Raw genomic sequence first — 17,311 nt, 5'->3', positions numbered from 1 at the left:
CTAATACCACTTGTTGTGCAAATAGTACCCTATGATTCAAACCAATTACAATAAAGACAAAATGAATTTACAAGCACACATATAATAACATAAGAGTTTACGTGATTTGGCAAGATGCCTATGTGTATAGGCAACGACATGAAGAAAATTTCATAATAAAAATAGGAAAACTAAAATAGTGGCACAAAGATTCTGTCAAGAGACCTAAATCCAAATATACTCTAGGCTCTCTCTCTCTCTCTCACAAAAGGAACAAGCCAAAAGTCTTCTAGTTTTCTTCAATATATTTTTTGGTTAATAGGAGTTGGCATATGGAAAATCCTTTTACAATTCGTATTTGGTCACAATTGTGATTGACTTGGGTTTGTGATAATTCAAGTCTCATACCCTTGCCACTTCAACACAACATAAGAGAGAGTGCACACACACACAAATATATAAGATCTGGTTCACGTTACACCTATCATAATTTTATATAATACTATACCACTTGATAACTCTTCATTAAAAGAAATTTTGATGAATCAATCATTCAATTACGTTATCCTTATATACCCTTGGTGATTATAAGATCTTGAAATGATGAAAGATTTATAATTATCTCATTATAATCTGTCAACTTATTTTTTTAAATTACATACAAAACATGAGGTTATAGATCCAATATAAACATTTGATTAATATAAAGTTTGGCATACCTAGTAATGAAAATATATAATTTAGCCGTGAATTTTCAAAATATCAATTATAAAGCCATGATCTACTGTAACACTATACATAAAGTGGAGAGAGAGAGAGAGAGAGAGAGAGAGGTGGGTTACCCTTTTTTTTTTCTTTTTTTTTCCTTTCTTTTTAAAGTTAGATTAGCTGCTAGCTTCCTTTATTGGTTCAATGTCCAACCGATGGTGACTGAAAAACCTATTATAGGCGACAAGTCCATCCTCAAGAATCTAACCCCCTAAAACTTAACTAATCTTCCAGCCAATTGAAATGACCACAATTAATTTGGTATACGTACACTAGGAGCCTTACAACGGGACCCCATTGTCGTAGGAGTAGGTAATGTCACGGCCACGTTTTGGTGCTGCGGTGGTCAACCGTACGTTATTGACTTTGAGCTCTATCACATTGATCCAATTGCCATTATGGTAAATTTATTGTACTTCTAGTTTATGATTACTTATGGTACTTATGTTTAATAATGTGTTTATTATCAAAATGCACAAAAATGGAATTGACTTGTGATCGATATATGTCTTGACTATTGATAGAAAAACTTTCTAAGTGTGTTTGGTAAAAATTAAAAAAGGAAAATGCTAATGAATGCCCTTAAGACATTCATTAATAATCCATTTAAAGAAAGTTTTTACTGGAAAAGGAAATGAAATAATTAATGTTTTGACAGTTTTTTTCATTTCCCATAAAAGTAGTGCTAAAACTTTCTTAAAATAGATTGTTAATCAATGCCCTAAGGGCATTCGTTAGCATGACCTATTAAAAAATCAGCTTATTTTACTATTCAGTTTATTTTTACTATTATTTATAAGTCTCATTGTAGTACTATTCATGGGTCTCACTATACTATTTCAGCTAACTTTTACATTTATCTACCGTATTTACAACAACAAAATTTTCAATTTCAACAAAATAAGCAGATCCCAAACAAACCCAAGTCATTTTTACATTAAAATTCTATATTGTGGTTCATTAAAGAAAGCATTTAATTTCCTCATTTTTATGAATCTATATATGATACAAAATTTTATACATTTGGTGAAATTCAAATCTAACAATATTATTCAAATAGAGAGAAAATGAGAGAAAAATTAACATAGAAATTTTAAGTGGTGCATATGTTTTTTTCCCTAGCTTGCTCCAATACTATACTCACCTATGAGACCTTTAAAGACCGTTGATACTTTAGAATACAAGTCACCATCTCTAACCATATGCATAATAAATATGCATAGTGCATAAAATATAATTGTTGAATTGAGATTGACATAGTATTACATTAATATAAATTATAAAATTATTGAGTCGTTGAACTTTTTGTTAAAATCCCTCTAGATGTAACTTTAGTTGAGATCTATAATGGGATGACAGAGGAAATATCATTTACTCTTATACTATTTTTTTAGTCATACGAGTATTCTTTTTTAGTGAAACCAAACTGTATGATGGTATCCATAATAATAAATCTTAATTATTGTGTATTGTGGTCCTAACTTTTTAAAATTTTTTTTTTTTTTGCTGCAAAATAATAAAATAGTTAACAAATATCTTAAAAGTTTTGGTTTAAGAAATATTTTTAAAAACTTTATATATATATATAAAAAAATAATTAATTCTTTGACAAATTTTTTAATATTTTGTATGAAAGTAATTTCAATTTAAAAAAAAAATATTTATTACCAATTGTCTTAAACACACATAGACCCGTTTTCAAAAAAAAAAAAAAAAAAAACACACACACACATAGACCCACAAAATAATTATATACACTCTCTCATGCTCCATATATGAAGTTTCTCACTCCCTTACGTAAATTCTCCTCAAAGCAACCAACCATACTCTTCACCAAAGGCCAAAAGCTCTCTCATTTCATCTCTCACTCACACACACACACTACTCATTACCTCTCCTTCTTCAACAACCTCTCCAAATTCTCTCTCTTTCTCTCTCTCTCTCTCTCCCTCACAAACATGTCTGTGACTAATAACAGAGCTCTTTCTTTCTCTTCTCTCTGCGTTTTCCTCATCACAATCTCATCAACTCTCACAACCCCATCAAACTCCGCCACAGAAACCTTCGTCTTCGGTGGTTGTTCTCAGCTGAAGTACACACCAGGCTCACCTTATGAAAACAACGTCAACTCGCTACTCACCTCCCTAGTAAACTCAGCCATGTTCAACACCTACAACAACTACACCATCTCCACCCCAAACTCCAACCAGCCAAACACCCTCTACGGCCTCTTCCAATGCCGCGGTGACCTCCAAAACACCGACTGCTCTCACTGCATAAGCCTCGCAGTGAGCCAACTCGGCACCCTCTGTGTTGACTCGCTCGGCGGCGCGTTGCAACTCGAAGGCTGTTTGGTAAAATACGATAACTCGAACTTCCTAGGTGTGGAAGACAAGACTGAGGTTGTCAAGAAATGTGGACCGTCGTTTGGCTATGACTCTGATGCGTTGACTCGGAGAGATGCTGTGCTGGCCTATTTGGGGACCGGTGATGGTGGGGCCTACAAGAGCTACAGGACTAGTACCTCTGGGGCTGTACAGGGTGTGGCGCAGTGTGTTGGGGATTTGAGTCCGAGCGAGTGTCAGGATTGTCTTTCGGACGCGATCGGACGGCTGAGGACCGAGTGTGGGGCCACCGCGTGGGGCGATGTGTACTTGGCCAAGTGTTACGTGCGCTACGCGACAGGTGGCGTTCGCTCGCACGCCACCGGAGGACAGGGTAAGCGGTTTCGCCACCACCACGGATGGTGGTTTCTCATTTTTGGGTTTTTGGTTCTTTAGTTAATTAGTCTAATAAATTATGGTTTTGAGTATATTAATTTTACTAAAGACCCCTCTTGGATCATTTCTCAATTTACTTTTACTTTTCACTTCATGGAAATGTAAATTACTGCGTGGTGAATTATGAGTTTGCATGGTGGTTTGGGTAAGTTCCACAAATTATTCTAAAAAAAAAGAAAAAAAAATATTGGTTTGTGTGTTATGACTTTGAGTAATGAGTGAGGGAGATTGGAAGTGGAAGGAGTTGTTTTTGTATGAAATTGACTTTGTTAATTTGAAGTACTAATGTAATGAGATTAGATTAGTGCCAATTTGCTTTGTGATACACATTTCCTTTACTTAAGGAATGATTGATGGGATTTAGACAAAAATTCAGTAAGGTCACTAAATTATTGTTCCGAATATGTTGATTCTTGGGGCGGCTGTAATTTTGCTGTTGTGGCTCGGAAGAATTGAGCACTTTGCGTCTTATCGCATAAAGAATCCTAAAAACAAGTTCCTACGGACATGTTTGTGTTTGAAGTTTCAAATATTCTTGTGCCAAATACTAATATGATGATTATATACTCTCTTTTTGTTTTGCTCTTTCCATATTATGAAATACAGTGAAAAGGCGAACCTTAATGAGCCTTGGGTTTAGTTTATGATTTTGTTCAAACATCTTATGTTTGACTGGTTGGTATTTGAGAAGAGATTAACAGTGCCAAAGTACCTAGACTTTCTTGTATTAAAGTATGAACAAGAAAGGCTTTCTGTAAAGAACTTAATTCTAAATTTTTATGCCGCGAGAGATAGGCCCCACTAAGGAACTAAGAAAGAATCCGATGCTGATGGGTTTGATATTGGTCCCAAATCAATGTGTTAATGTTCTTCTACATGTTTGAAACTTTGTGGGGTTCAAAATTTAAAAACCAACATTCCAACTTAATGGGGGGAATTGATACACAATCTCGAAGTCAATGCATTATTTTCCTTGAGTGAAAAATGAAGTGAAGTTGTAAAGGGAAAGAGATACATGAGAAATCTTCGACCCCACAAGTAATGTTCAATGCTAATTTCAACACTATCCCAAATTAGTATAATGATGAGTGATTTTTGTGGCTGGTAACTATACCATTAGTTGTGAATATGGACAATGTGAGATGCATTCTAATTATTTGATGTTGTTGATCAATGCGTGTAGATGATTCTAATAATAATGATGATGAGATCGAGAAGACTCTTGCAATAATAATTGGACTCATAGCAGCGGTCGCATTGATCATAGTATTCATTTCCTTCTTAAACAAACTGTGCGACAATGAAAAAGGTATTATAATCGTCTCCATCTCTCTTTTCTGCCTTTTGTGCTTTTTCTTTGTTTGAAAATTTGTTCTTTCTATTACATTACATTGAAAATCTCAATACCCTTTTGTTGTATTTCTTTTGCAGGTGGTAAATAAGTTACAATTTGGGGATAATTCTGAATTGCTACTATCACCACCATCCTTTGTTTCCTCTGGTAAATAATTTGGCTTTCGGTGGCTCTTTTGGAGTCTTTACCTATTTCAATTCTATATTAGTCATGGTCCCTACCTTTTTGAAATTTCTCTGGTATTTCCTCTAAAGATTAAAAGAATACCCGAGAGGGTAGATAGAAAGATGTGTATGAGAAAAGGTACCTTGAAATTGGTGAAAAAGAAAAGTTGCAATAAGAAGAAAAGCTCAAAGATTCGACACTCCCCACTACCACTTATTAGTCATAGCTGCGTTAGCTTTTCTGCTAATGTGTATAAAATGATTATTGATGAACACTTTAGCGAAAAGTGCATTTGTTGATGCTGTAGTTAGTGCCTCTGTTGGGTACTGTTAGAGTGCTTTAGCTTTTATTTCATCCTTAAAGTTAGATTTTGACAGATTTGTTCATTCTCTTTTCAATTCAATGTTCAGTTTGTTTTATATTTACAGTCTAATGGTATTGTTTGTGTCTATTTGGCTTTCCACTTGTGTGGTTCATATCAACTGGGTATGTTTTTCATTTGAAGCACAAAAGAATTGGATGATATTTTGGTACATGAAGGGACCCTGAAGTCTTGGGTCCTTTCCTATATATCTCCAATCTTCTTGCCCATGTTTTGGTCTCCGATATGATAAATAGGCATGCTCTGAGGCTTACTCTTTTGCATTAATAATACTTCTCTTATTTAGGGAAAAAAAAAAAAGATGAGACTATGAAATAGAAATTCTAGGAAAATTGGGAAATATAATTCTCTCCTCTAATGCATATGATTTTTTTTTAATTGTTTTTTCAAATGTAGCAAAAAAATGGTTATTTATTATTTATCAAGCTATTTTTTCATAAACAAGATCTCATTCTCCTTTGTATGAAATTCTTATGAAACTATCATGCTGCACTTAAGTCAGATTAGCTAAAGTACTACTTAGTAGCTTGATTATGTTGCTGCATTTCTTTTACTAGCCTAAATTTTCACTTCCATAAGATTACAATAAGTCTAAGATTACTATTGTTTTAATTAGTGTATAATAAAAGTGACATTGGTGATAGACATTAAACTCATATAAAAAGTGTTGTTATTCCAATTATACCTTTCCTAGCTTACTGCTTACACAAACTTAGAAAAGTGATAAAATTGTTGTGTCTAAGCTCTAAGGTCGGTCAGTCTAAGCTCTAAGGTCGGTCATAAGATTATTTTACCGGCAAGCAAATCAACCTTACTTTCTAAGTGCGATTGTATATGCCGACTTATGTTTGACCAAAGGCTTCTTTTGTCTAAGAACAACGTTTTTGAATTTACACTAGTATATAGAGACGTCTAATGATGATGATTCCCACAATAATTAGAACAATACTCTATCTAGTACTATCATTATATGCTTACATTACCAACGACTACTTAGTTTTTAAAAGCGGCAATTAAGATGGATTTAGCAGTCAATAATTAAGACAATATGATATTGGTGATTTGGTGTCCCTCATAGAATCTTCTCTCTCATCCATTATCCATTGCTTTTGGTTTTGCTTTCTAATTTATCAATTTCTTGTCTGTCCCAATTCAGTGCTTTGTATCACACACCATTGCTATAATCCTCTATCATCAGCCTGCTGCAAAGAAGAATAATTAAAACAAAATAATAAAAAAACTATTTTCTCAATCATGATTTTGAAGTCTCTAGAATGTGTTTGTTGTGGCTAATGTACTCAAAAGCCCCATATAGTTTATGATTGACCAAGCAACTAAAGAGTAGAAATTAATTATGATCAACCTTTAACAAATGGGCCATAAAGAAGTGACGACAGGCATGACATATCGAACGGGGCAGATTGATAATAGAATTTATATATAAACCAGGGGATCTTACTTGCGTAAAATTTCCTTCTCTTCCCATCTATGTGTGTTAAATTTTTATAGGAGTTTAAGGGTCAATACTTCAATCATTAATGTTTCTAAGTTTCTAACCTTTTTTCACCAAAAAGAAAAGAAGTTCAATCATCGATGTGCCCGTTTACCATAATTAATTAATTCAAAGATATATATAGTCTTCTAGACGATTAGGCTTTGATGAGGAGGAGATTCAAGGATAAGTTCCACAATAGTTCCTTCATTTAAAAAAAAAAACAAAAAACAAAATGATGGGACATCGTTCCACTTTGAAAGTAATATGGTTCTAGAAGTTCACCACTTCACTTGCCTTCGTAATTCTTCCAAATACAATTGGATTCAATAACATTGAAATGATGGCTTAAGCTTTTAAATCTGCTCATGAAATTCAAAATAAGTAATAATTGGATAGTAGGGGTGGCAATTTGTACATGTCAAGTTGTGTTGTGTTAAACTATGAGTATTACTTTCTCCACAAAAAAAAAAAAAAACTATGAGTATTAAATTATACGAGTTGACTCGAACTTGACTTGTTGAGTAAACGTGTCAAAAATCCTCAACCTTAACACGACCTGTAAATATTTCTAAAAAATTACTTAAAAAAATCATAATTTCATTCTTTCTTAATATTTCACAAAATTGAATGTATGTTTTTCTTATAAGAAAGGGGTTTTATATTTTGTTAATATTTTTTCTTTAGTAGTTGGAGAATTGATAGTGATGTGCTCACAAGCTTGTATATATCTTCAGCGATTAAAGAGGTTATATTATCCGGTTTCCAAAAAAAAAAAAAAAAGAAAAAAAAAAGAGGTTATATTATCCACGTAGCAAAATATAGTAAATAGTAATATATTCACAAAAAATAAAAATTGTTTTATTTTTAGCATGTAAAGTTTCTTGATCCACCTAATTGCGAAACACATGGACAGAGCTCTATATATGGACTAAGGGGGCAATGGTCTCCCCTAAACATTTAAAAAAAAAAATATTAGTATATTAATAGGTACAAATTTTAGCAATTTTATTCAATAAAATTACATTTTTTTTCCCCTTAACAATGTCATCAATTCTTTTAAGAGTAATGTTATAGTCACAAATTTTTTTACAACGTTTTACAAATTATTGCACAATTGCATCACTTTTACTTACCAATAATCATTCACCACATTAGCAATTTATATAAATTTTGTAGTTTTAGAAATTTTCAAATTTTAAAGGCCATAAAAAATTAATAGATTAAATCTAAAACAAAATATAAAAACCCAAAAAATTAGCCTAACAACAAAAATTACCAATAATAAAACTAAAAAAAGAACAATACAAGCTCAATCGACTTATTTTACCAAAACAAACAACTTGGTCCTTTAAATAGTTTTAAATAAAAATCTGGTAAAACAATAGTATCAAAAGCCAGAATTATTGCACACAGCAAATAGTAAAATCATCCCCTAACTCTAAATCTTCACTCCATCCCTTACTAAACAACTTACAACCTTTTGATAAAATAAAAAATAAAAATAAAAGTATAGGTTGATAGAATTATCCAGGGATTTGGATCGTTCAGTTTTTTGTTATTTCTCTCTCGTCAAGTCCTAGGAAACTTCTTGACCAATTTCATTGGGCATTATTTATCAAATCGATTTCGTTGTTTTTGGGTAATGTGGAATTGTTTTAACCAAGACTATCATTATCATTGATATCTCCCAAAAATCGTACATATATTACAGCATCATTAGCCAATAACACAGTTACATATCCAGGGTAGGTAAAGGTATAATGAATTACAAAATCTTCCTCGTGGAAGATTCCTCACCAATTTCCTCCTGTCTTTCTATAAAATTGTTGTCTATCCCTAAATCTTAGAATTGATTTGACACTTTGTGTATTCTATCACTGCATAACAAGCTTAATTAATAATCATATGTAAAACACAATTATTTAATAGGGTTAAATAAAACAAACAAACAAACCTAACATACACGTATTTAGATTCTAAATTTGTTCACTTGTGCTAAACAATATCCCAGAAGCACAAACTTATTTCTAATACCACTGGGCCAAGACCTCTGATAACTTTAAAAAAAAAAAGTTCTTAACAGTTATAATAGCATTCTTGCTCTTGCATGTGCTAACCTAATCCCTGAATAGCTAAGCTAATTGGCTTTATTAAGAAAGAAAAGAAAAGGTAGGCTTTTCTAAGGCTGAACTTCAAAAAGAGAAAGGTATTCTGGGCAGTAGAATATGACTTGCATAGAAACATACATAGCAGCTAGCACGCTCCACAGCCAAGCCAACACTGCACTAACTTTTTCTTTATTTTAGAAATTGTGCTTATTAAAATAGGCAGGAAGCTTCCAGCTATAGTATATTACACTTCTTTACAATGCGATTCTATAGTGTAATTTAAAAAGTTAAGGCAAGGATACTGACAATGAAGACCAAAAAAATAATGAACGTATAGAAGGGAGTAGGTGAATAAGTTTATATGTATTCTTCTTGGTCTTCTGGTTGTTAAATGGAGACGTGAGAGTCTATCAAGAGTTAGGAAGACTTGGGACAAGTGTGGAATTGGAATCTAGTGGTGAATATGACTCTAGCTAGCTTTAATTACTTGACTCTAAAGTCTAAACACAGTACCAAATTCATAGAACTTCATGCTAGGGGCTTGATTTCACATTTAACTAAAAGACAAGGATGAAGGATCGATCATTCTTCTTTTCTTTTCTTTTTTTCTTTTTTTTTTTCGCATTATCTGTGTTTAAGTATTTTTATGACTTGTCTAATTTGACCATGTCAAATGATCCTTCAATTCTTTATATATCATACTTAATTTTTAAATTCCACAAATTCTTACAATCCCAATAAAATCTTCTCATTTAATCTTGTAGGCCCTCTTTTCGATTGGAGTTAAAATACCAATTTTAAAAGCCTTGATTGCACCAAGCACAACTTGATCAAAACTTTTTTTTTCCTTCTTTTGATAGGAAAATTGCAGGGAAGAAGGGGGTAAGTTGAATTGTTAAAATATAGATATGATGTTGTTACCATTAAATTATCATTAAAAATGACAATAGGTCAAGTTTAGAGTGGGTTTCTTTATACTCGAATCCGACCTGAAACCCGCCTCTCATAACCCAAACCCGACCCATTAACTAAACAGTTTATTTTTTTTATAATTGCCCCAAACATGACCTTGTGGGCCCTGCCTTAACACTCAAAAATTTTTCCTTTTAAAAAATATTATGTTTTCTAAAAGCACATATATTATGTTTTCTAAAAGCCCATAAATATGGCCCATTTTTGAAATCTGAAATCCAGCTTATACAAAACAAATAAAACATAAAATTATCATATGAACCTCACTTGATTGCAATTTGCTAACTTAACAACTTGTGATAAAATTAGAAAAGAGTTACATCTCTAGCGTTTCTACCTCGTGAAGTGCCAAGTAAGAATAAGTAAAGTATGTGACAGTAACAATTAAGGCAAAATGGAAGTTTGGTAGAGAGTAGGTTGCTTATGCTATTATATTTGTTCATCTTAGTATTCTAAGATTTTGAAGGAGGTGAAATAGCAATGGGTTCACTAGTTCAAACTTTTCGAGTGATAGTCAAAGTCCAAATTGGAACAATCCTACTAGCACTTCATTGAAACTAGTCATTTAATAAATCAACTAACTAAAAAATAGCAGACTGGTGCTAATTTTATAATGCATTTATTGTCAAGGAGTGAATATCGAATACTATTGTCAAATCTTATTCTTTGTAATTTTGTAATAAAGAAAGAAGTGTGAAGGTCAATTTTTTGTACGGTATCTAGGCCTAAGTTTAAACAAGGATGCCGAGCCATCTTGTTGTAGTTTGAAGGGACTGGGCTTGGTTCACCGCAGCTAAATAGGCTGTTTACAAAACCAAGTGGTGCACTAGGCAAGACTCCTGCAATACGTACACACTAGCAAGCGAGAATATGTATTGAGCAACAAGAAAACAACAAAGGAAGACAAGATTATAACAATAAAACACAGAGTAATTGTTCGGGATCCTCAAATTAATAAGAACTAATCCATTAATTTTTCTTAGTTATGGATTACAAATGCGCTCACTAAGACGTAATACAAGATCTAAATAAGCTAAAAAATTACAGACTTAGATGACTATTTAAACCTCTAAGACTTGCAAAATTTGAATCCTTTTAAATCCAAGTATGTACTGTAGTGGCTGTTTCTGGGATACCGGGAGATATTCCCCTGTTTTCTTTGAATTTTACAGAGCTTTTTCTTAATGATTCTGTTTGATTTCCTTCTTGTTATGCAATGTAGTATTTTTCCTTTTCCTTTACTTTCATAGGTCCTATATTAGAACACACTACACAATACACATATCTTTAAGTAATTGTTAGTTTCTTAGATTAAGATATACATTTTTAATACATAAACATATATATATATATATATATATATATATATATATATATATATATATATATATATATATATGAATTTCATGAGAATGATTCAGCCATGAGGATCTTGGCCCCAATTCTCACAGACTTAGTACTTTTGCACAAGACTTGTTGGATTTGGAACTCAAGTCCAAGTGACTTTGCTTGGACATTGCCTTCCAAGATAGTTAGGTGAGGAGGATTTTTGTGGGAGAGAATGATATCTGATGTGTGCATGTTTTTGGCTTATATTTCTTTGGAGACTAAGTGATGTTTCGAATAATCTCATTGATATGGGACAAATTCCTACTCCTTGACTCTCTTTTTTGTTTATTTCTTTTTCTCCATTGCTAGGCTTTTAAAACTCTAAGAATATGTGTTTTAAACCTCTGAAATTTTCCCCTGAATACCTATTTTTTTCCCATCCAAATCCCTTTTTTTTCTGCGATGCGTTGTGTTCTTTTTATAGCAGATCTGGTCTGGGACCCCGAGAGAGGACGTGCCAGGTTTGCTGGGTAAAACTACGTCCTATGTGACCTGAAAAGGTGCATTGGGCAGAGGTTTAGGTTATTTAGACAATTGTAACTCAAAATGGGCATTTGACTTTATCTATAAATGCAAGATTCCTTCTGAGAAAGTCAAAGAAATGGGTGGGCTGCTCAACGTATTATCACAGCTTTGTTGAAAATGACATAGCAGACTTGGTCTGGAACCCCGGGGGAGAACGTGTCAAGTCTGCTGGATAAAACTATGTCCTCTGTGACCTGAAAAGATGCATTGGGCAAAAGTTTAGCTTATTTAGGCAATTATAACTCAAAAGTGGCATTTGGCTTTAGCTATAAATGAAAGATTCCTTCTTGGAAAGTTAAATGGAATGGCTGGGTTGCTCGGTGTATTGTAACAGCTTTGTTGAAAATGACAATTGAGAGGAAATTGTGGGGAGGTGTCATGCACATGGAGGAACTGAGTTTTTCATTAGTTCATGCATTCCAAGCAAATATATGAACCAAGAGAAAGTTTCGGGATCCTCCTTTCACCGGAAATTACTCTCCTACCGACCAAACCATTCCTTCCTTACTATCCACTCGGGATCCCACGGGCTTGGACCATGGGTTACAAAGATAATACCTGATTTTTTTTGCTAGATTGTTAATGGCTTGTTCTTTGCTGGAAATCTAAACATACATAGGGCCTTGATGTTGATTCTTCTTGCTGCATATCCTCTGGCCTGACCGAGATCCTTGCTGCATGTCTTTCAGTCTTCCCGAGATCCTTGCTGCATGTCCTTTGGTCTTCTCGAGATCCTCTTCTTTTTTCTTTATTATTATTATTATTATTATTATTATTATTATTATTATTATTATTATTATTATTTCTTTCTTTTTTCTTCTTTTTGGGATTTTGGGCCTTCATTGTCCTTCTTAGCTTCATAAATTGGATCTTCTTTGGTAAGACTCATGGTCTTTCCTTACTTTTCATGGAATGGGCTTTCTTTGTGAAATTTTGGCCCTCAACAAGAAGTCAATGGGCCCTTTTTATAATGAATAAAAATGATCCTGAAGGAGAAAAAGAGAAAAAAAAGAAAAATAAAAATAAACTACAAGCTTGTGGGTAAATAAGACCATCTAAGATAGAGGTGATGGGGATGCAAAGTTGCTAACACAAATGATACATTTAGTTATATGATGGGCCACAAAATTAACTTCCTAAAAGTGTGATTTACAAATCAACTAGTAAATGAGTTTAAGAACAGTATAGTTGTAGTAGTGATATTGGTTATTTTCTGTAGATCAATGAGGAGAAGCTGATATTTTTTTAATCTAGGGGATGAAATTCAGTGCCTTGCTATTATCTTCAAAAGGGGAACAAAGCTCTCCTTTCTTTTAAATGTTGTGCACTGTTAATTAGGAAGGCCTATCTCTAATGGAAACCAGGAGTTTCTATTTTAGGAGTATATCCAGAAACTAACATGAGCCCAAAATCAAATTGAATGGACCCAAACACTTTGGTCCAACTAAACCCACTCAGACTGACCCAAAGGAATATTTTTTTTTTTAAAGAATAGGACTATAGCTGCATAGGATGTCAGAAGCACATGTTCGATTGGGCTTAGATTGGATCGAAATCACAAGCCCGCCACATTCAAATTTAAAGCCTAAAAAGGTCAAAAGTAATGCGCAAAAAGCAAAAAACCCAACTGGCCTAATTCTATTTTTTGAGAGTACGCTTGGCCAAACTTTGCTTCGATAATTAATTAAGGAATCTGATACCAAAACAGGAAAGAAGAAAAAAAAAAGAAGAAAGTAATTCTAGGACCAATAATGTTAGGATTATGTAATTTCACACACACTTTGCTTGCTGCAAGCCATAAGCAAGCAACAAATTTAGTGGTGGAGAAAAATTAAATTTTTTTTTTTGACTAAGAGAAAAATTAATTGATTTATGTGACAGTGATAAAATGTTAGTCACATTTTGTCATATATAATAATTATTGCTAAAAAATATTATAAAAAAATGCATGACACTAGTATTATCTATACTACTATTTAAGGGGCTTCCCCTGTTTGGATTCCACATTTTGGATACTTAAAGTACCCTCATCATATCTACTTACAAGTTTTCAACTAACGAGAATAAATATGTAAATTAAAACTCCTACATTTTAAAACCCACAAACTCACGTACGTTTTGTAGTTTCTATCTCACTTTCTATCTCTCATTCTTCTTCAGATTGAAGATATTTAGTTTAGCTCTACATCCTCCTTTCTTTTTCTTCAATTAAAGACATTTATTGTCAGAGACTCCAACAAATTTTCAAGTTCTATCTTTTGCAAGTTCCTCTTTGTTTTCTTTTCTTTGGTTTATGAATGACTTTCTTTGAGCTCTACTTTTTTTTATATGTATCACGTTAACTCTTTTTTTTTTCTTTTTTTTTTTAAATGTAATTTTGAAAATTCGATTAAAGATCAAAATATAAATGATCAATTACTTATGGACAAGGGTCTTTTTTAATGGGGGAGGAATGAGACGTACATGTATTTAGAATTATGGGTCCATTAGACTAATTGTTGGAGTTTTAGTTTTCATGGAGCAATATTTTGATCAGGTTGAAGACATTTTTGTTGAACCAAAAGTTGTACCACCTCGACTTTTCTCATCCAAGAAGTTATCTAGCGTGTGAGAAGCAACCCGGAAAGATCAAACAATAAATTTTAGATTAAGCCCTTGAGGACAAAGGCTGATTTCAGTGGCGAAGGAATGTTACGTATGTTAATTTGTTAGGAAATAATATTAATGTTTATTTATTAGTTGTTTCATGTTTATCGAGAATTATCATGTTTATAGGTATTTGTTAAGATAGGGATTTGTGCGAGTAGGAAGTTGTTAGTATTTGATTTGTATTTGGATTGTGTTATTAGTGTTAGTGGTGTCTTAGTTTTAGGAGTACGGCCATCGTGGCCATAAGTTTAGGAAGAGATGTGCTCCATTGCTTTAGGTCTTTAACGTTACTTTACTTTACCTGAAGTTATTTATCAATATCTTATCTATACTATTATTTAAGGGGTTTCCCTATTTGAATTCTTCATTTTTTAATTCAAAAATGCTCCTACAGTCCTATGTTTAAGTAGAGACAAAATTAAAGGACAATCTTATAAAAATACATGTCTAACTTGCACTAAAATATTGCCTACAAAATAGGAACACTCTTCCACTAACCCACTTCTTCAAAGTAACTATACATTTATTTTATTTTTTTTTAAATAGAAAAATAAGTTAAACAACCTGTCCTATGTTTAAGTAGACTAAAGGACAATCTGGTAAAAATGTAATTTTAACTCCCACTAAAACATTACCTAAAAAATAGGACCATTCTCCCATTAATTTTCAAATTGATTTATTCATTTATAAATTAAAATTTTAAAATAAAAATTATATATATAAAATAATTAAATACAGTTTTTTTTTTAAAAAATAGGACCACTAAAAAAAAAAAAGCCTCATCGCACGCGCGAAGCGCGTGTGATGAGGCTAGTTATCTATACTATTATTTAAAAAGCTTCACATGTTTGGATTCCTCATTTTTTTTTGTTTAAAAATGTCCCTACACCTCTATGTTTAAGTAGAGACAAAACTAAAAGACACTCCGGTAAAAATGCAACTCTAACTCCCACTAAAATATTGCCTAAAAAATAGGACAACTTTCTTGTTAATTTTCAAATTGCTTTATACATTTATAAATTAGATTTTCAAAATAAAAATTATATATAAAAAATGAAAAAACAGTTTTTTTTACAAAATAGGACCACTAAAAAAATGTCTCATTGCACCGCGAAGTGCGTATGATGAGGCTAGTTTTAGGATTACACCTTTTACTGCTCATATTTTTCATAATGATCCTATATAGGAGAATGTAATTGGTTATATGTCATTTACCCATAAATCCATCATTTTTCCTTACCATTAACATCATGTGTACAAGAGTAGTGGCACAAAAATGTGTGCAGCTATGTTTTGTTTCATAAATAAATAAAAAATGGATTAAATTGCAAACTATACATCTAAAATTTGTGAGTATTTTGATATTACATCTTAAAATTACAAAATTCAGATTTTACCCACTGAAGTTTTATTCCGTTTGCATCATCTCCTCTATCCATATTTTCCATTTAAATGACGTGACATATTTTATTGTATTAAGTAAACACGCGTGGCAAATGTAAGTAACACTTAACAAAAATATGAGAGATGTTACGTTCACAATATTTTTACAATATTTTCACAACAAATTATAGGTGGTTAGTTGTTATTGGTTCAAATTTGAACCTAACACGAAAATTACTTTTTTTTCCCAACAATAACAATCACTAATAACCTGCCACTTAGAATTTGTTGAAAAAATGTTGTGAAAATATCATTTCTACAAAAATATAGATAGAAAATAGAATAGAATAGAATTTTAAAAAGTAAAATCCAATCGTCACGTGTCACACTAGGCCCCAATCGTCATCACTCTCCCAAATAGAATAGAACAGGTTTCACTTCCTCACACACACACACAAACACATCACACGTTCCAAAACTACTTGCTCTCGAAGAAAACTCAAAATTCCCCAAAAATCCCAAAACCCATCCACAGATCCAACTCCAAGTATCGAAAATGGCACTAGAATGGGTTGTTCTAGGCTACGCGGCGGCCGCAGAGGCCATAATGGTCCTACTCCTGACGCTCCCAGGCTTGGAAGGCCTCCGTAAAGGCCTGGTCGCGGTGACCCGCAACCTCCTGAAACCGTTCCTCTCCATAGTCCCATTCTGCCTCTTCCTGTTGATGGACATATACTGGAAATACGAGACTCGCCCGAGTTGCGAGACCCCCGAGTCTTGCACTCCCACCGAGCACATCCGCCACCAGAAGTCCGTCATGAAGAGCCAGCGCAACGCCCTCCTCATCGCCGCCGCTCTCGTCTTCTACTGGCTCCTCTACTCCGTCACCCATCTCGTTACTCGCATCGACCAGCTCAGCCAACGCGTCGAACGCCTCAAGAGTCGCGACTGATTTCCGATTTCGCCGTGTCCGTGTCCGTGTCCGTGTCCTACAGATAAGTTAACCGCTGTTATGTAATGTTTTGTTTCACAAAATCAGATCTTGCTCTGGTTTGGACTTTTTTTTTCATTTAATGCAAATTACAGTTGTTTTCATTTGGATTATTTCTTGATTCTGTGATCATTTTTTTTTTTTTGGTGTGGGTCAAAATAAAGAATGAATGGTTGATGAGAATAGCAAATGGATTTGGGGCTTTTTGGTTATAGTTTTTAGGGATTTTGATTCTAAGAACAAATTGTGGCTTTGCTTCTCCTGTTTGTTGCATTGAGTTTGGATAGTGTTGGGGTTTAATTATGGAAAATGGAAGTGGTTAAAAACTTGTATTAGTCTTTTTAGTGTTCAGATTATGTTCCTAATTTTTG

The 17,311-nt window shown here is 33.1% G+C and overlaps 2 protein-coding genes across 2 annotated transcripts; both read left to right on the top strand.

The window, feature by feature from the left end:
• Positions 1-2,533: 2,533 nt before the first annotated feature.
• Positions 2,534-5,479, top strand: LOC142629874 (plasmodesmata-located protein 6-like). Its single transcript, XM_075803920.1, has 3 exons — positions 2,534-3,465; positions 4,711-4,836; positions 4,959-5,479. Exons 1-3 carry the CDS (start codon positions 2,706-2,708, stop codon positions 4,967-4,969), a joined length of 897 nt encoding a protein of 298 aa, XP_075660035.1. The 5' UTR covers positions 2,534-2,705; the 3' UTR covers positions 4,970-5,479.
• Positions 5,480-16,383: 10,904 nt separating this feature from the next.
• Positions 16,384-17,053, top strand: LOC142629305 (uncharacterized). Its single transcript, XM_075803265.1, has one exon. The coding sequence runs from the start codon at positions 16,506-16,508 to the stop codon at positions 16,899-16,901; it is 396 nt and encodes a 131-aa protein (XP_075659380.1). The 5' UTR covers positions 16,384-16,505; the 3' UTR covers positions 16,902-17,053.
• The last annotated feature ends 258 nt before the right edge of the window (positions 17,054-17,311 follow it).

This window comes from Castanea sativa, chromosome 3 (genome assembly GCF_040712315.1).
Source record: "Castanea sativa cultivar Marrone di Chiusa Pesio chromosome 3, ASM4071231v1".
In the NCBI taxonomy this organism is placed as follows: domain Eukaryota; kingdom Viridiplantae; phylum Streptophyta; class Magnoliopsida; order Fagales; family Fagaceae; genus Castanea; species Castanea sativa.
Note: the sequence above shows the minus strand (reverse complement) of the source record. Positions and strands in the feature narration are given on the sequence as shown.